Source organism: Protomyctophum parallelum (genome assembly GCF_964188405.1).
Source record: "Protomyctophum parallelum genome assembly, chromosome: 6".
Classification (NCBI taxonomy): Eukaryota; Metazoa; Chordata; class Actinopteri; order Myctophiformes; family Myctophidae; genus Protomyctophum; species Protomyctophum parallelum.
In genome coordinates, this window is record NC_139701.1 from 46,099,768 (window position 1) to 46,120,288 (window position 20,521).

The 20,521-nt window shown below is 46.9% G+C and overlaps 2 protein-coding genes across 2 annotated transcripts in view; one reads left to right on the forward strand and one right to left on the reverse strand.

Annotated features, from left to right (window-relative positions):
- Positions 1 to 20,521, reverse strand: part of thop1 (thimet oligopeptidase 1) — a 417,271-nt gene that overhangs the window by 381,529 nt on the left and 15,221 nt on the right. The gene's annotated exons all lie outside the window — the stretch shown is intronic.
- apc2 (APC regulator of WNT signaling pathway 2) overlaps positions 1 to 20,521 on the forward strand; it is a gene marked incomplete at both ends in the record, with an annotated part of 93,508 nt that overhangs the window by 47,044 nt on the left and 25,943 nt on the right. Inside the window, 9 exons of the mRNA XM_083766790.1 lie at positions 103 to 317; positions 1,614 to 1,797; positions 3,655 to 3,975; positions 4,652 to 4,786; positions 5,705 to 6,114; positions 7,266 to 7,545; positions 9,566 to 9,841; positions 10,746 to 11,066; positions 15,759 to 15,911. Coding sequence (XP_083622916.1) covers positions 103 to 317; positions 1,614 to 1,797; positions 3,655 to 3,975; positions 4,652 to 4,786; positions 5,705 to 6,114; positions 7,266 to 7,545; positions 9,566 to 9,841; positions 10,746 to 11,066; positions 15,759 to 15,911 — 2,295 coding nt within the window. The remainder of the gene's footprint in view (positions 1 to 102; positions 318 to 1,613; positions 1,798 to 3,654; positions 3,976 to 4,651; positions 4,787 to 5,704; positions 6,115 to 7,265; positions 7,546 to 9,565; positions 9,842 to 10,745; positions 11,067 to 15,758; positions 15,912 to 20,521) is intronic.

Consider the following 20,521-nt stretch of genomic DNA (forward strand, 5'->3'; position numbering starts at 1 on the left):
GACATGTCCCAGCCTCTGTGGACATGTCCCAGCCTCTGTGGACATGTCCCAGACTCTGTGGACACGTCTCAACCTTGAGCCTTGTTGTTTTCTCTCCTGAAGGAGTCGACTCTGAAGAGCCTGCTCTCGGCGCTGTGGAACCTCTCCGCTCACTCCGTGGAGAACAAGGTGGCCGTGTGCTCCGTGGAGGGGGCTCTGGGCTTCCTGGTCAGCACGCTGACCTACCGCTGCCAGACCAACTCTCTGGCCATCATCGAGAGCGGAGGAGGGATCCTCAGGAACGTGTCCAGCCTGATCGCCACCAGAGACGATTATAGGTAAACAACCTAATGACTTTAAACACCAGAGAGGATTACAGATTATATTTTGACATTACATTTTACATAAAGGGACGACTTTCTTCAGCGATCGGGCTACAGAGATCCCAGTTGGAATTACGTTGTGAAACGTATAAGGCCCCTTAGAGGTGAGAAGTTCAGTCACACTTCTTCGCTTGGAAAGGAGCCAGCTTAGGTGGTTCGGGCATCTGGTTGGATGCCTCTCGGCGTCTCCCTAGGGAGATCCTCGACGCACGTCCCACTGGGAGGAGACCCCGGGGCAGACCAAGGACCACGTCCCACTGGGAGGAGACCCCCGGGGCAGACCAAGGATCATGTCCCACTGGGAGGAGACCCCCGGGGCAGACCAAGGACCACGTCCCACTGGGAGGAGACCCCGGTGCAGACCAAGGACCACGTCTCACTGGGAGGAGACCCCCGGGGCAGACCAAGGACCACGTCCCACTGGGAGGTGACCCCGGGGCAGACCAAGGATCACGTCCCACTGGGAGGAGACCCCGGGCCAGACCAAGGACCACGTCCCACTGGGAGGAGACCCCGGGCCAGACCAAGGACCACATCCCACTGGGAGGAGACCCCCGGGGCAGACCAAGGACCACGTCCCACTGGGAGGAGACCCCGGGGAAGACCAAGGACCACGTCCCACTGGGAGGAGACCACAAAGGATCACGTCCCACTGGGAGGAGACCCCGGGGCAGACCAAGGATCACGTCCCACTGGGAGGAGACCCCGGGGCAGACCAAGGATCACGTCCCACTGGGAGGAGACCCCGGGGCAGACCAAGGATCACGTCCCACTGGGAGGAGACCCTGGGGCAGACCAAGGACCACGTCCCACTGGGAGGAGACCACAAAGGATCACGTCCCACTGGGAGGAGACCCTGGGGCAGACCAAGGCGCAGATGGAGGAACACATCTCCTCCACACAGATCCTAACCGTGTCTCCTGTCTCCTCCAGAGAGATCCTAACCTTGTCTCCTGTCTCCTGTCTCCTCCAGACAGGTCCTAACCTTGTCTCCTGTCTCCTCCAGACAGGTCCTAACCTTGTCTCCTGTCTCCTGTCTCCTCCAGACAGGTCCTAACCTTGTCTCCTGTCTCCTCCAGACAGGTCCTAACCTTGTCTCCTGTCTCCTCCAGACAGGTCCTAACCTTGTCTCCTGTCTCCTGTCTCCTCCATACAGGTCCTAACCTTGTCTCCTGTCTCCTCCATACAGGTCCTAACCTTGTCTCCTGTCTCCTCCAGACAGGTCCTAACCTTTTCTCCTGTCTCCTCCAGACAGGTCCTGCGGGACCACAGCTGCTTGCAGACCCTCCTGGGTCACCTGCGCTCCCACAGCCTGACCATCGTCAGCAACGCCTGCGGCACGCTGTGGAACCTGTCGGCGCGCAGCGTCCCAGACCAGGAGCTGCTGTGGGACCTGGGAGCTGTGGCCATGCTGCGCAACCTCATTCACTCCAAGGTCAGTTAACTACCTCATTCACTCCAAGGTCAGTTAACTACCTAATTCACTCCAACCTCATTCACTCCAACCTCATTCACTCCAAGGTCAGTTAACTACCTCATTCACTCCAAGGTCAGTTAACTACCTCATTTACTCCAACCTCATTCACTCCAACCTCATTCACTCCAAGGTCAGTTAACTACCTCTTTCACTCCAACCTCATCCACTCCAAGGTCAGTTAACTACCTCATTCACTCCAAGGTCAGTTAACTACCTCATTCACTCCAAGGTCAGTTAACTACCTCATTCACTCCAAGGTCAGTTAACTACCTCATTCACTCCAAGGTCAGTTAACTACCTCATTCACTCCAACCTCATTCACTCCAACCTCATTCACTCCAACCTCATTCACTCCAAGGTCAGTTAACTACCTCATTCACTCCAAGGTCACTTAACTACCACATTCACTACAACCTCATTCACTCCAACCTCATCCACCCCAAGGTCAGTTACCAACCTCATTCACTCCAAGGTCAGTTTACAACCTCCAACCTAACTCCAGCCTCATTCACTCCAACCTATTCACTCCAACCTCATTCACTCCAACCTATTCACTCCAACCTCATTCACTCCAACCTCATCCACTCCAAGGTCAGTTACCAACCTCATTCACTCCAACTTCATTCACTCCAAGGTGAGTTAACAACCTCATTCACTCCAACATATTCACTCCAACCTCATTCACTCCAACCTCATTCACTCCAAGGTCAGTTAACTACCTCATTCACTCCAGGGTTAGTTAACTACCTCATTCACTCCAACCTCATTCACTCCAACCTCATTCACTCCAACCTATTCACTCCAACCTCATTCACTCCAATGTGAGTTAACAACCTCATTCACTCCAACCTCATTCACTCCAACCTATTCACTCCAACCTCATTCACTCCAATGTGAGTTAACAACATCATTCACTCCAATGTGAGTTAACAACCTCATTCACTCCAATGTGAGTTAACAACCTCATTCACTCCAACCTCATCCACTCCAACCTCATTCACTCCAACCTCATCCACTCCAAGGTTAGGACGCGTTGGAACTTTTTATTATAGTTTATTTTTAGTTAGTTTTGACAATTTTTTTCACTAATTCAGTTTGTTTTAACTTGTTTTTTAGGGCGGGTTTGCTAGTTTGTTTCCGTTTTTGTTTCCGTGACAACGCTTAGTTATAGTTTAGTTTGCATTAGTTCAAGTGTTAGTTTTAGTTTAGTTTTCATTAGTTTTCATACGTTGTGTCATTTGTCAGGTGCAGAATTCAAAAAGGTCAGAGTAAGCAGGCCTATTGTTTAATAAAAACTCAACAGAAGATACCGTTTAAAATGATATATATATATACATATATATATATATAATATATATATATATATATATATATATTCAGTCACAGCTACTAGAACTTATTATTATAGTTTTTTTTACTTATTTGGTTATTTTAGTTGACTACAACAACATGCGGTAATCCTGGTCACTAAACAGCCTCCCCCTGGCCAGCCGGGGCGCCTGATGGAGGGGAAAGGAACTGGTTGGAATAACATGTTCCTTCCACGCGCTACGTCCGGCCGGGGAAATCCCCCTCTGTCAGTTGTAAAGGAGCAACTTGGACACTCAGGCATGAAGGAAGCATGAGTTCAAGTCCGTTGCTCTCCCCTTGTCCCCCATATATGGGGACTAGGTTGGTGGAGGGTGTGTAGAGCCCAGGATCACATTAGATGATTGACACAGGGGTGAAAAATGGGTTACAAAATCGTGGGATAAAAAATATATATAAAAAAACAAAATAAAAACAACCTGGATCCTCTTCCTCCTCCTCCGACAGCACAAGATGATCGCCATGGGCAGCGCGGCCGCGCTGCGCAACCTGCTGGCCAACCGGCCAATCAAGTACAAGGACTGTGCGCTGGTGTCGCCGGGCTCCGTGGCCCCGTCGCTCTACGTCCGCAAGCAGCGGGCGCTGGAGGCGGAGCTGGACGCGCGGCACCTCGCCGAGACCTTCGACGCGCTCAACAACCTCAAGCACCACCACGGGGGCCCCCCCGGGCGCCACCACCACCACGCCCCCCACCCCATGGGGGCGGGGCTGACGAGCGGCAATAAGCCTCAGCTGCTCAGACACAACCACATAGAGAGCCTGGCCAAGGTACGGACGGAGACACAACCAACCAGTGTTGTTTTTCGCAGCAAATTTCTATTTTAGTTTTAGTCATAGTCTTTGGACTGAAACTTCATTTAGTCTTAGTCACATTTTAGTCACCTGGAATGTATTAGTGTTAGTCTAGTTTTAGTCGACTAAATGTCATAAGATTTTAGTCGACTAAATCTACAGTTGATTTAGTCGACTAAAATGTGTTTTGGCGGGTCTTGATGCCGTCGTAATGAGTGTTTTTACACTAAATAGCTGATCTACAAGCTCACAACGCGTCGCAGCGCGACGCGTTGTGAGCTTGTAGATCAGCTATTTTCAGCATGCAACCAAGTGTAAAATGACTTATACTGGATCTCTTGTCCACTAGTCCCTTCCTAACATTTTAGTCTAGTTTTTCTTTGTCGACGAAATTGTCAGTATATTTAGTCTTAGTTTTAGTCATCGTAGCATAGTTTTCATTTAGTTTCCATTTGTTTTTGTCAGTGAAAAAGGTAGTCGATGAACATTTTTCGTCTGATATAATCATTAAGCAAAGTTAGTGCATTCACTTTGTGTACTACAGTATGTAATCTCTTAATTTCCATTTTCCAGCCATTCAGTTGCACCCCGAGGACTACGCTACTCATATTAACCAATCAGATTAATGATCTACGCTCTCCTCCCATCCCAGGACTACGCCTCAGACTCGGGTTGCTTTGACGACGACGAGGCTCCGAACAACGTCTCCAGCAGTCTGGACAACACGGGCAGCTTCTCCATGCTGTCCATGTTCCTCACCAACTCCAACCTCCTCAACAACCTCCAGGTAAACATCTCCATGTTCCTCACCAACTCCAACCTCCTCAACAACCTCCAGGTAAACATCTCCATGTTCCACACCAACTCCAACCTCCTCAACAACCTCCAGGTAAACATCCCCATGTTCCTCACCAACTCCAACCTCCTCAACAACCTCCAGGTAAACATCTCCATGTTCCTCACCAACTCCAACAACCTCAACAACCTCCAGGTAAACATCTCCATGTTCCTCACCAACTCCAACAACCTCCTCAACAACCTCCAGGTAAACATCTCCATGTTCCTCAACAACCTCCAGGTAAACATCTCCATGTTCCTCACCAACTCCAACAACCTCCTCAACAACCTCCAGGTAAACATCTCCATGTTCCTCACCAACTCCAACAACCTCAACAACCTCCAGGTAAACATCTCCATGTTCCTCACCAACTCCAACAACCTCCTCAACAACCTCCAGGTAAACATCTTCATGTTCCTCAATAATGTAACTCTCCGTCGTTTAGCTGGGTTCTGGAACCACCTGGAACCCCCCCTCCAGGACCACTGTGTTTGGGGAGCACCTGGAACCCCTCGAGGACCCCTGGGTGAAACAAACTGCACTGATATAATATGTGACCAGTGCCAGTATTTTCAACCACAAGTCAGCAGTATTGAAACTCACAGTTGGAATGTTAAAGAATGTTTTTATTCCATCAGAAAGTTGTTTTAGTGTCATTAAGGTGTTGTAATTGCTTAAACATGTCACCATGTCTAATGTTATAACCATTGGGTTAACCAATGCTAACCAGAAAATACTGCTTTCCTGCTAAAGTATGCAAATGCATTCATAATATGTAAAGAACTGAAAAATGACCATGGCCCCCTTGTATATCAAACTACTGTCCCCGGTCACATATCATTCAACTGTTCTTTTCTCCGCTACCAGCCCAGGAGGAAGGACAGCGAGCCCGAGAGAGACGTGGAGCCGCCGCCACATCATCATCATCATCGTCATCAGACCACCATCGACCCCGCCCCCGGTGAGAAGAGACACACCCCCCACACCGCCGCGGACCACGAGGACGTGTCGGCCGCCGCGGAGACGCTGGCGAAGAAGATCAGCAACACGGTGGCCAAGATCGACCGCCTGGTGGAGGACATCACCATGCACACCACGGCCTCGTCTGACAACGACAGCTTCAGCCTGAGCTCCGACACCAACGACCCGTTCAACGCCTCCGACTGCTGGCCCTACGACGGGCCCCCCGAGGGCCTCCCCGACGGGCTCAACGAGGCCCAACGCGCCAAGTCCTGCTCGCCCTGCCGCCTGTCGGACACCAGCAGCGTGGCACGGAGGTTAGAGAGAGTTCTGTCTGTCTGTCTGTCTGTCTGTCTGTCTGTCTGTCTGTCTGTCTGTCTGTCTGTCTGTCTGTCTGTCTGTCTGTCTGTCTGTCTGCCTGTCTGTCTGTGTTATGGACCTTCGTCTAGGGTGAAGGGACATGACACAATTTGAGAGGAGACAGGGTGAAAAAGAACTTCAATTTATTGGTGGTCGTTCTTTTTGTTCAAAAGCAGAGATAATGTTACATTTTTGGTTCACAACTTCCCACATTTTTAGCTTCAGAGTGCAGGTGCTATTCTAACAAAATGAATCTAACTAGAAATCAAAAGTTTACCCCTACCTAAAGGCCCTAACAGAATGTTAAACAAAATTACAATTCTAAATCCCTAACTACCCTAACTAACCAAAATTACAATAAGTTAACAAAAGAAAGACCTGGCACCCCTACATGGTGGAGGTAGGAACCGGGCTTCTTATTTAACAAGGATGAATAATAGTTTACAGACTCACAGGCAACTTAAAGATTACTTCAAACAAAACTGGGCTAAACAAAGCAAATCATAACTTACGGCATAACGAACCAGAAACAAAACAAACAAAATAATAAGGCAGGCACAAGAGAGGACTAGAGGGATCGATTCTCTGCTGCTGAATGCTGTCGTCCCCTCCAGAGCAAAAGTTCAACTGAGCCTTTATACAGAGACAGGAAGAGTGCCCAGCCAACAGGAAACAGGAGGGACCTGTCACTCAGAGCCATGTCTGTCAATTCACTTGAGTACTGTAGTAGAAGAAAGACAACTTGTCACATGCCATAAAACATCATAACAAATACCAAACTTATAATTATTATCCTAATTTAATAGCCACCATAAATAATAATTATACTTAAACAAATAACAAATAATCAAAAGGACCGTGGTCCGTAACAGTCTGTCTGTCTGTCTGTCTGTCTGTCTGTCTGTCTGTCTGTCTGTCTGTCTGTCTGTCTGTCTGTCTGTCTGTCTGTCTGTCTGTCTGTCTGTCTGTCTGTCTGTCTGTCTGAACCCTAACCCTATGGAAAGCAGAGTAAAATCTGCCGCATCTACTTCTTATTAGCGCCTTTTTTTTCTCCTCCTGAAAACTAAAAATAAGTGTTTTAACTGTAATGACCTGGCGTGGCCCACAGGGAGCGCCTCAGCCGCGCCCACGCCCTGATCCGCCTGAAGACGGCCCACACCAGCCTGTCCACGGACAGCCTGAACAGCGGCAGCACCACGGGCAGCGACGGCTACTGCGGCAGCGGCGGCCGCGACGCGCTCCGGACCGGCTCCGCCCGGCAGAAACGACCCACGCGGCTGGACCTCACGGTGGCCGATCATCAGGAGTACCTGAACGACACCACGGCCACCGGGGGCGGGGGGGGTCATCCCGCCCCCCGCGGTCCGAACAACGACGGCAGACAGACGGTAGGCTCCAAAACTGTGGAATGCACTTCCCACTGCAGTCAGAACTGCAGCATCACTCCCAATCTTCCGCCGTAGTCTGAAAACCCACCTTTTCAGACTCCATCATGGCCCATAGCACTTACCCTAACCCCCTAGATAGCATTTCTGTTGGCTTAGATAGCATTTGATACAGATTTATAGCATGTTATTTAGACAGCACTATAATTGCATTGTATGTAGTCATAGCACGTCATAGTAGGCTACATATGTATAGCATAGTAGTATATATGTATAGTTTATATGTGTAGTTTCATTATATAGATATTCCACTGTTACTTTCTTAGCTTACGCATGTTTTCTGATAAAAAAAAAAATTGTGATGTATTCCCATGCTTTTTTGTTCTTGCTTAATGTAAGTCGCTCTGGATTAATGTAAATCGCTCTGGATTAAGAGCGTCTGCTAAATGCCTACATTGTAAATTGTAGGGGGATGTAAATTGTAAATTGTAGGGGGGTAAATTGTAGGGGGGGTGCGGCGGGACGATTCACGTTAACCTCCCCATTCCACACCGTATCGATCAGTGTTGTTTTCGTCGACGAAAACTAAGACGAAAAATGTTCGTCGACTACCTTTTTCCACTGACTAAAACTAAATAAAAACGAATCTTTGAAGACTAAAACTAAGACTAAATATACTGACAATTTCGTCAACAAATAAAAACTAAATAAAAACGAATCTATGAAGACTAAAACTAAGACTAAATATACTGACAATTTCATCAACAAATAAAAACTAGACTAAAATGTTAGGAAGGGACTAGTGGACAAGAGATCCAGTTTTATGCTGGGTTGCATGCTGAAAATAGCAGATATACAATCTCAGAGATTGTATATCTGCTATTTTCAGCATGCAACCAAAGTGTAAAATATGTCATTACAACGACATCAAGGCCTGTCAAAACACATTTTAGTCGACTAAACTGTAGATTTAGTCGACTAAAATCTTATGACATTTAGTCGACTAAAACTAGACTAAACACTAGAACATTCCATGCGACTAAAATGTGACTAAAACTAAGTGAAAACTATTCAAGAGACTGACTAAAACGAAAATAGAAATTTTGCTGCCAAAAACAACACTGGTATCGATACCCAGGGTGCCGGTTCCATTTAGATCGCGATTCTTGAATATATTTTGCGATTCGATTAGATTTTGGGACTTTTATTGTGATTTTTGTACTAAAACATTTTAAAGCAAAGGCCTGCACGGAGGTCTCCGCCTTATCAAAGGACCACTTCACCACTTTTCAACCTATCTTCATATAATAGGTCCTCACTAATAATCATGAAAAAAATGTCACGATTTGTTTCTACTCAGTCTGTGTCTCATAGGAGGGCTGTGGGCAGTTTAGAAACCGTCTTCCAGTGACATCATCATTAGGCAGATTATTTTTTAGAACGATAGCTTCCATTTTTGCATTGCAACTTTTCAGGACTAGAAAGCCTGCAGTTTTTATTAGCTTGTATTCCCCATCGATGATGTCACTGGAAGACGGTTTCTAAACTGCCCACAGCCCTCCTATGAGACACAGACCGAGTAGAAGAAAATTGCACCATTTTATCATGATTATTAGTGAGGAGCTATTATATGAAGATAGGTTGAAAAGTGGTGAAGTGGTCCTTTAATTAACCGAGCGCACCCTCCACCTGTCCCTCTTCTATACGCACCTGTCGCTTGTAGGTGCGCAAAAGCCTTGCCTTTTTTTAATATGGTGGCCTTAATCAGAGCAGTGTGTGTCCGGTGGAAACCTCGTATGAATCTGATCTCAGGTCAGAATGGGTTAATCAGACCAGTGTGTGTCCCAGTGGAAACCTCGTATGAATCTGATCTCAGGTCAGAATGGGTTAAAAATTGTGACGTATTCCTGAATCAATATTTTATTTTACCCTTCCCTCCCTCCCTCCCTCCCAGGCGGAGGTTCCCGAGAGGGATTCCGCGGTGGATCAGAAGGCTCCTCCTCCTCCTCCTCTCGCGGGGGAGGAGGAGGAGGAGCCGGGCAGCGGATCGGACGACGCAGATCGGGACCAGGAGGAGGCGCTGTTGCTGCTGCTGCAGACGCCGCTCGGTGGCGGCGCGGCCACCAGAGTGTCGCCGCTCAGCGCGGTCACCAAGATGTCGTCGGACGTCAGCATGGCGTCCGTCAAGCTGTCGCCGTCCTACCAGCACGTCGTCCCGCTCCTCCAGGGCGTGGCTCAGCGCGGCGCGGCGGCCAAGACCGCCATCAACGCCCAGGCGGCGCAGGCCATGAGGAGACAGGTACTGACCTCTGAACTCTGACCTGCCAGGCCATGAGGAGACAGGTACTGACCTCTGAACTCTGACCTGCCAGGCCACGAGGAGACAGGTACCAGTTCTTTATCTAAACTCCCAGGCCATCAGGAGACAGGTACCAGTTCTTTATCTAAACTCCCAGGCCATCAGGAGACAGGCACCAAAGCTAATTGATACCGGGTACTCGATAAGCCCAAAGCTAATTGATACCGGGTACTGGATAAGCCCAAAGTTTATTGATAACGGGTACTCGATAAGCCCAAAGCTTATCGATAACGGGTACTGGATAAGCCCAAAGCTAATTGATACCGGGTACTGGATAAGCCCAAAGCTTATTGATACCGGGTACTGGATAAGCCCAAAGCTTATTGATACCGGGTACTGGATAAGCCCAAAGCTTATTGATAACGGGTACTGGATAAGCCCAAAGCTTATCGATAACGGGTACTGGATAAACCCAAAGATTATTGATACCGGGTACTGGATAAGCCCAAAGCTTATTGATACCGGGTACTCGATAAGCCCAAAGCTTATTGATACCGGGTACTGGATAAGCCCAAAGCTTATTGATACCGGGTAATCGATAATCCCAAAGCTTATTGATACCGGGTAATCGATAAGCCCAAAGCTTATTGATACCGGGTACTGGATAAGCCCAAAGCTAATTGATACCGGGTACTGGATAAGCCCAAAGCTTATCGATACCGGGTCCTCGATAAGCCCAGAGCTTATTGATACCGGGTACTCGATAAGCCCAAAGCTTATTGATACCGGGCACTCGATAAGCCCAAAGCTTATTGATACCGGGTACTGGATAAGCTTGTTATCAGGTTTTTTGTTTTTAGCTCCATCAGTCATGTGACAATGACGTTGTCTCTAACCCTGACAGGCGTGGGTCCCGACCGTCATGACCGGAGGCAGCATCACCAAGTTCTCGCCCATGAACGCGGCGGTCGCCAGGAGCCCGACGGCGACCACCGCCGCCACCGCCGCGGCGGCGGGCATCGGGGGCGCCATGGAGACGGTGCAGAAGTACTCGGTGGAGAACACGCCCATCTGCTTCTCGCGCTGCAGCTCGCTGTCCTCGCTGTCGTCCGGGGACGGAGCGCTGGACGACGGGCAGAGCCAGAGCGACCACAACGAGCTGGAGGAGAGCGAGAGTGACTCATCGCTGGAGATCATCGAGGTTGAGGAGGAGGACGGAGAGGAGGTAGGAGGAGTAGGACACTTTATTTATAGGAGGAGGAGAGGAGGTAGGAGTAGGACACTTTATTTATAGGAGGAGGAGAGGAGGTAGGAGTAGGACACTTTATTTATAGGAGGAGGAGGAGGTAGGAGTAGGACACTTTATTTATAGGAGGAGGAGGAGAGGAGGTAGGAGGAGTAGGACACTTTATTTATAGGAGGAGGAGGAGGTAGGAGTAGGACACTTTATTTATAGGAGGAGGAGAGGAGGTAGGAGGAGTAGGACACTTTATTTATAGGAGGAGGAGGAGAGGAGGTAGGAGTAGGACACTTTATTTATAGGAGGAGGAGGAGAGGAGGTAGGAGTAGGACACTTTATTTATAGGAGGAGGAGGAGGTAGGAGTAGGACACTTTATTTATAGGAGGAGGAGAGGAGGTAGGAGGAGTAGGACACTTTATTTATAGGAGGAGGAGGAGAGGAGGTAGGAGTAGGACACTTTATTTATAGGAGGAGGAGGAGAGGAGGTAGGAGTAGGACACTTTATTTATAGGAGGAGGAGGAGGTAGGAGTAGGACACTTTATTTATAGGAGGAGGAGGAGGTAGGAGTAGGACACTTTATTTATAGGAGGAGGTAGGAGTAGGACACTTTATTTATAGGAGGAGGAGGTAGGAGTAGGACACTTTATTTATAGGAGGAGGAGGAGGTAGGAGTAGGACACTTTATTTATAGGAGGAGGAGGAGGTAGGAGTAGGACACTTTATTTATAGGAGGAGGAGGTAGGAGTAGGACACTTTATTTATAGGAGGAGGAGGAGGTAGGAGTAGGACACTTTATTTATAGGAGGAGGAGGAGGTAGGAGTAGGACACTTTATTTATAGGAGAGGAGGTAGGAGTAGGACACTTTATTTATAGGAGGAGGAGGAGGTAGGAGGAGTAGGACACTTTATTTATAGGAGGAGGAGGTAGGAGGTAGGAGTAGGACACTTTATTTATAGGAGGAGGAGGAGGAGGTAGGAGTAGGACACTTTATTTATAGGAGGAGGAGGAGGAGGAGGTAGGAGTAGGACACTTTATTTATAGGAGGAGGAGGAGAGGAGGTAGGAGTAGGACACTTTATTTATAGGAGGAGGAGGAGAGGAGGTAGGAGTAGGACACTTTATTTATAGGAGGAGGAGGAGGAGGAGGTAGGAGTAGGACACTTTATTTATAGGAGGAGGCGGAGGAGGTAGGAGTAGGACACTTTATTTATAGGAGGAGGAGGAGGTAGGAGTAGGACACTTTATTTATAGGAGGAGGATGTGGTAGGAGGAGTAGGACACTTTATTTATAGGAGGAGGAGAGGAGGAGGTAGGAGTAGGACACTTTATTTATAGGAGGAGGAGAGGAGGTAGGAGTAGTACACTTTATTTATAGGAGGAGGAGGAGGAGGTAGGAGTAGGACACTTTATTTATAGGAGGAGGAGGAGAGGAGGTAGGAGTAGGACACTTTATTTATAGGAGGAGGAGGTAGGAGTAGGACACTTTATTTATAGGAGGAGGAGGTAGGAGTAGGACACTTTATTTATAGGAGGAGGAGGTAGGAGTAGGACACTTTATTTATAGGAGGAGGAGGAGAGGAGGTAGGAGTAGGACACTTTATTTATAGGAGGAGGAGAGGAGGTAGGAGTAGGACACTTTATTTATAGGAGGAGGAGGAGGTAGGAGTAGGACACTTTATTTATAGGAGGAGGAGGAGGTAGGAGTAGGACACTTTATTTATAGGAGGAGGAGGAGGTAGGAGTAGGACACTTTATTTATAGGAGGAGGAGAGGAGGTAGGAGTAGGACACTTTATTTATAGGAGGAGGAGGAGAGGAGGTAGGAGTAGGACACTTTATTTATAGGAGGAGGAGAGGAGGTAGGAGTAGGACACTTTAATTATAGGAGGAGGAGGAGAGGAGGTAGGAGTAGGACACTTTATTTATAGGAGGAGGAGAGGAGGTAGGAGTAGGACACTTTATTTATAGGAGGAGGAGGTAGGAGTAGGACACTTTATTTATAGGAGGAGGAGGTAGGAGTAGGACACTTTAATTATAGGAGGAGGAGGAGAGGAGGTAGGAGTAGGACACTTTATTTATAGGAGGAGGAGGTAGGAGTAGGACACTTTAATTATAGGAGGAGGAGGAGAGGAGGTAGGAGTAGGACACTTTATTTATAGGAGGAGGAGAGGAGGTAGGAGTAGGACACTTTATTTATAGGAGGAGGAGGTAGGAGTAGGACACTTTATTTATAGGAGGAGGAGGTAGGAGTAGGACACTTTATTTATAGGAGGAGGAGGAGAGGAGGTAGGAGTAGGACACTTTATTTATAGGAGGAGGAGAGGAGGTAGGAGTAGGACACTTTATTTATAGGAGGAGGAGGTAGGAGGTAGGAGTAGGACACTTTATTTATAGGAGGAGGAGAGGAGGTAGGAGTAGGACACTTTATTTATAGGAGGAGGAGGAGGTAGGAGTAGGACACTTTATTTATAGGAGGAGGAGGAGGTAGGAGGTAGGAGTAGGACACTTTATTTATAGGAGGAGGAGGTAGGAGTAGGACACTTTATTTATAGGAGGAGGCGGAGGAGGTAGGAGTAGGACACTTTATTTATAGGAGGAGGAGGAGGAGGTAGGAGTAGGACACTTTATTTATAGGAGGAGGAGGAGGTAGGAGGAGTAGGACACTTTATTTATAGGAGGAGGAGAGGAGGAGGTAGGAGTAGGACACTTTATTTATAGGAGGAGGAGAGGAGGTAGGAGTAGGACACTTTATTTATAGGAGGAGGAGGAGAGGAGGTAGGAGTAGGACACTTTATTTATAGGAGGAGGAGGTAGGAGGAGTAGGACACTTTATTTATAGGAGGAGGAGGAGAGGAGGTAGGAGTAGGACACTTTATTTATAGGAGGAGGAGAGGAGGTAGGAGTAGGACACTTTATTTATAGGAGGAGGAGGAGGTAGGAGTAGGACACTTTATTTATAGGAGGAGGAGGAGGTAGGAGGAGTAGGACACTTTATTTATAGGAGGAGGAGGAGGTAGGAGTAGGACACTTTATTTATAGGAGGAGGAGGAGGTAGGAGTAGAACACTTTATTTATATGAGGAGGAGGTAGGAGGAGTAGGACACTTTATTCATAGGAGGAGGAGGAGGTAGGAGTAGGACACTTTATTTATAGGAGGAGGAGAGGAGGTAGGAGTAGGACACTTTATTTATAGGAGGAGGAGGTAGGAGTAGGACACTTTATTTATAGGAGGAGGAGAGGAGGTAGGAGTAGGACACTTTATTTATAGGAGGAGAGGAGGTAGGAGTAGGACACTTTATTTATAGGAGGAGGAGGAGGAGAGGAGGTAGGAGTAGGACACTTTATTTATAGGAGGAGGAGGAGGAGGTAGGAGTAGGACACTTTATTTATAGGAGGAGGAGGAGGAGGTTGGAGTAGGACACTTTATTTATAGGAGAAGGTGGAGGAGGAGGAGGTAGGAGTAGGACACTTTATTTATAGGAGGAGGAGGAGGTAGGAGTAGGACACTTTATTTATAGGAGGAGGAGAGGAGGTAGGAGTAGGACACTTTATTTATAGGAGGAGAGGAGGTAGGAGGAGTAGGACACTTTATTTATAGAAGGAGGAGAGGAGGTAGGAGTAGGACACTTTATTTATAGGAGGAGGAGGAGGAGGAGGTAGGAGTAGGACACTTTATTTATAGGAGGAGGAGTGGAGGTAGGAGTAGGACACTTTATTTATAGGAGGAGAGGAGGTAGGAGTAGGACACTTTATTTATAGGAGGAGGAGGAGGTAGGAGTAGGACACTTTATTTATAGAAGGAGGAGAGGAGGTAGGAGTAGGACACTTTATTTATAGGAGGAGGAGGAGGAGGAGGAGGAGGTAGGAGTAGGACACTTTATTTATAGGAGGAGGAGGAGGAGGAGGTAGGAGTAGGACACTTTATTTATAGGAGGAGGGGGAGGTAGGAGTAGGACACTTTATTTATAGGAGGAGGAGGAGGTAGGAGTAGGACACTTTATTTATAGGAGGAGGAGGAGGTGGGAGTAGGAAACTTTATTTATAGGAGGAGGAGGAGGTGGGAGTAGGAAACTTTATTTATAGGAGGAGGAGGAGGAGGAGGAGGAGGAGGAGGAGGTAGGAGTAGGACACTTCGTGGGTGGACTTGGGTGGACGTGGGTGGACTTGGGTCGACTTGGGTTCGACGTGCAACAGGACATTTCACACCACTGGGACGGACGCTAAAACCGTCTGGTACCATCTGGACCTGTTGGTGTGGTCTGGGCTTTAAAGATCACATACTGTACAAACAAACAAACAAAATACATGTATACACACACATGATATGTGTGTGTGTATACATATTTTTGCAGCTTTTTGCTTCTAGGGGCCGACGGCGTGGAACAAACTCCCACTGTACCTTCGACAGGCAGCCCTCTGTAGACATTTTTAAAGCACAGCTCAAGAACCACTTCTATACCCCTTGCTTTTAATTGATCTTTTATTTTTTTGTTATTCGTGTCCTCACTGTATCGCATTACTGCTGGGTTTTTTTAATGCCTTAACCCATTTTGGGCCGGGCACCCCTTTTGGTGTTTTAAGCATTATGTTATGCTTTAGCTATGGAAAAATAGCAGATCTACAAAAGCTTGTTTACCATTTTTAGAACGTAACAAAACAACTAACTGTGATATCAGGCGGCGAGGAGGAGGAGAGCCGTGGCCGAGGAGGACGAGACCCTGGAGGACCTGAGCGACAGCCAGCTGCTGGTCACCGACTCCATCAGGAAGGACCCCACGGAGCCCATCCGGATACCCCCCCGCCCCTCCTCCTCCTCCAAGAGAGACAAGGTGAACCCTGAACGCCTCACCTGGCTGTACCTACAGCCTGTAAATAGAGACAAGAGAATTTGGGATCCCTTAATTGATATCATTCATCGTCCGTGAAATGATTGTCTTATTTGTTCACTTTATTTTTGTATTTATTTTTTGAGAGTAATGTTACTTTTTCAGCTGCTGTTTGCTAGTCATGGCTGCCAGTTCCCACCTGATGTTGTGTGGGAGTCCAGACTGCTCCAGACCGTTCTGAATAACTGCTAGCTTACATAATGTCTTGAGGCTCGGACTGAAGTCTAAGGCCCCTTTTCCACTATGGGGTGGAACCAGAACTATCCAGAACCTGAACCTATTTTTTTTAGTTCCGAGTTTGTTTCCACAGCGCACAGCGCGGTACGGCACGGTTTCAGACCAGGTTCTCAGAACCTTTTTTCGGCCCTGCTCAAAAGGTAGTACTAAAACGGAGTTCCTGGAACCACTGGGCGGGGCCAGAAGCGCTGCTGCTCTCGATTGGTCGAGCAGCTGAGGCGAGGAGGACAGGAGACCGGAGGAGAAACGCACAGCGCCATTTTTAAAGAACTACTGTGACAACAACAACACAACAATAGTATAACAAGTTTCAATCGTCCTAAAATGGCATCCAACGAGTCGGACGATACAACGGAGTCGGACACATCACATTGGACAGATGAGGACGTGCAGGCTCTTATTTGTGTGTGGAGCGAAGAAAATATTCAGAAGGAGTTGGAAGGGTCTGTTCGGAACGAACAAGTTTATAGGAAAATGGCCCATCGTCTGCGTGAGTTGGTCGGCGTGCGCACATTCACAAGTAAGCAGTGCCGTGAAAAAATAAAAAAACTGAAACAAGACTACAAGAAGATAAGAGACAACAATAATAAAAGTGGTGCCAAACGCAAAACCTCAAAATGGTTCGATTCGTTGGATGCCATTTTAGGACCTCGGCCGGTGTATGCGGGATCCAGCAACGTCATGGAATCCGCAACAATGCTTTTGCAAGCAATAGCGAACGACACCGCCATCGACCAACCTGAACCAGGTATGTACAAACTACTAGCATATCATGTTGAACGTTAACGTGAATTGTCATTGTGATTATGTGGGACGGGTTCATTTTGGAGTGCAGCTGTGAATGGACTGCATCTGTTTGTACTATACGTCCACTTTTGCTGTGTCCCTGGCTGTGTCCCTGTCTCTGTGTCTCTGGCTGTGTCTCTGGCTGTGTCCCTGTCCCTGTGTCTCTGGCTGTGTCCCTGTCCCTGTGTCTCTGGCTGTGTCCCTGTCCCTGTGTCTCTGGCTGTGTCTCTGTGTCTCTGGCTGTGTCCCTGTCCCTGTGTCTCTGGCTGTGTCCCTGTCCCTGTGTCTCTGGCTGTGTCCCTGTCCCTGTGTCTCTGGCTGTGTCCCTGTGTCTCTGGCTGTGTCCCTGTCTCTGTGTCTCTGGCTGTGTCCCTGTCTCTCTGTCTGTGTCCCTGTGTCTCTGGCTGTGTCCCTGTCTCTGTGTCTCTGGCTGTGTCCCTGTCTCTGTGTCTCTGGCTGTGTCCCTGTCCCTGTCTCTGTGTCTCTGGCTGTGTCCCTGTGTCTCTGGCTGTGTCCCTGTCTCTGTGTCTCTGTCTGTGTCTCTGGCTGTGTCCCTGTCTGTGTCTCTGGCTGTGTCCCTGTCTCTGTGTCTCTGGCTGTGTCCCTGTCTCTGTGTCTCTGGCTGTGTCCCTGTCTCTGTGTCTCTGGCTGTGTCCCTGTCCCTGTGCCTCTATGTACCTGTGTAGTGTGTACCTGGCTGTGTCTCTGTGTACTTTCAACTTACATACATGTATACATACATACTTTAACTGTTACTGTAACCGAGCCCTAAGTATAGGGCTGATCTGATCTTTAGTATTTATTCAATGTTTTACAGAGAGGCTGAGATTTGAAAGTTCGTAGCGATATAGGCACTCTTGCAGACAGTTCTAGATATATCTGTACTGGCCTGGGCCACATTTCCCCTGCTGGTTTAATGTTACACTGTTTTCATTTGTCAGACACTTACACAACCGACACAAGCACATCTTCACCTGCAAGTCCATTGCCTGCGACTAATGCGAGTTCTGCTAACCCCTCTTCTCCTACTGATGGAGACACGGGCACCAGCAGTGGTGGAAGCACAACACCAGGATCAGCTGCAACACGGCGTGGTAAGATTTAAACCATTATTAAAGTCTAACTCATGTTGATTAGGTGATGTAATGGTGGCGTAAAACAAACATTAAATTATCTTTATTGTTAATGGCATTTAATGTTTGTGTTAGGGACAAGATGATGTACATTTTCCCTTCATTGTCAATGGTGTTTTTAAAACACAAAACAAACAAACAATTGAACTAAAGACAAACATTAAACTTGTATATAGGAGGGGCTAGCGCCCCTCAAAAATATTAAATAGGGCATAAGGGACAGTGCACTTTTATTCTGCCTATGATAATTTTATTCTGCCAATGCATTTCAATGAGAATGGAGCATGTGTGTTTTTGCGGATAAACAAAAAAAACACACCATTTCCATTGAAATGCATTGAATGTAGAATACGGTGTGACTGTGCCCCAACTGGTTAATTCATGTATTTTTTCCCCTTGTCCCTTGAAATATCAAATAATAGCAAATATCAAATAATAGCTAATAATAGTGGTACGATGACCATCAAACATTGAATTGCATGAAATGAAATCAATCACACTTGTCTTTATTTATCTAGGGAAAAGACCTCGAGATGTCGAATTCATTGAGGCTATGAAATTGATGGAGCAAGAGAAGCTGGAACACGAGAGAGAGTTTCAGAGAGAGGAGCTGGCGCTGAAGGAACGGCAGTTTTCGATGACAATGGAGGCGATGGAAAAAGATGCTGCTGCACGTGTGGCGGTGATGGAAAAGGCCAGGATGGAAGAGGCTGCTCTGAGAGAGCAGGAAATAGCAATACGACAGCAGGAAGCTAGAGAGAACGCTTTATTCCAGCAAGGTTTTCTTTCTGTTCTCGGGCGTCTGGTCGATTCCATGTCGCAGAAGTAAGGCACTCGACTGTAGGGCCAAAACCGCCGAATGACACTTTATTCTACTTTTCTTTTTTTTCTTCTTTACAAATGGCCGAGTTCAGACCACTATGCCTCCCTTGCAGGAATATTTTCTGTGTATTCATTCATTAAATAACCCAAAAGGACATGAACTAATAATAATAACTCATTGTGCCTCTATCCAGTAATCACTATATATTAGTGTGCGAAGGTAAAGGTTCTGTTACTGTTTTAAAATATACTGTAGCTGGCTGGTCATTGTTGATGGACCACGTGGATTTGGGGCTACTCGTTTACAGGACAGTCTCATTAATTGTTTACTACTGTACATGTATTGTTTTGACCCCTTGGAGCCAGTATTAAATTACAATTAAATTATTGCTCTCTTTGGCCAGATGCAAGGATCTAGCCCCAGCTGTCCCTGAATGGCTTTATCACAATCAGTCAAATGCTGTGGAGGTAGCTAACATTTCAATGAGTTGTTTTGAGTGTCTGTATTTATTTATTTATTTATTTATTTAAGTGTATTTAACCCATTTAGACCTGAGGCCGATTCTTTAAAAAAAAGTCCTCAACAGAAAAACCTGTTTCTATTTCAGTGGTTCTCAACATTTTTTATTTCAATAACCCCCACAACAATATAACAATCCTTAAAACACAGGGTTCTCGTCCTGAATGGGTTAAGAATAGAGTTACTGTAATACAGTTGTTTAAAGAGCAGTTGGCTGATGTTTTTGCACTGAACAGTTTGTTGAAATACAGGTATGATACTAGTTTACTAGTTTTTGAACACAAGCTTATCTTAAAAGGATAAATGCACTCTGGTTGTACATTTACATGTGTATTGATGTACAGTTCAAACAAGTACAATAAATAAAAAGCGAAAAACAGACAGTATTTGATTATTTACATAAGGACTGTTAAGGCACAACAGAAAATGTCAAAATCATTCAAACTATATCCTTACTGGTCAGGTGACTGAGGTGAGTTCATATTGTTCATATATTGTGAGTTCATATTACAGGGATGTCTAATTAGGATTTAAGAATTGCATCACAGCTCTGCGTGCAGGTGCACCTGGATCATCTACATTGTCTGCCACAGCTGGCACAGGCAGTTCTGGTGCATCGTCTCTCCATTCCTCTCTGTATTCATCACCATGGCTTTCACAAAGATTGTGTAAGACACAGCACGTCAACACAACTGACTTGACTAGGTCTACATGGAAGTCATTTTGCTTAAGAAGGCATCGCCACCTACCCTTCAGTCTGCCAAAAGCTTTCTCAACAGCAACTCTGGCTCTGCTTGTTTGATAATTATATGACTGCTGTTGAGGTGTGAGGTGTCCATAGTCAGGGAATGGCTTTAACAACCATGGTTGTAAGGGATAGGCAGCATCGCCAAGCAAGTAGTAGCCTAGATCATATCCACTTATGTTTTTGGTGTGATTTGGGAAAAGTAATCCCTTTTCTGCCAGCTGCCACAGTCCTGACAATTTCAGAACTCTAGCATCGTGTGCACTACCAGGCATGCCTACTGACACATCCCAAAAGAGTCCCATGCCAT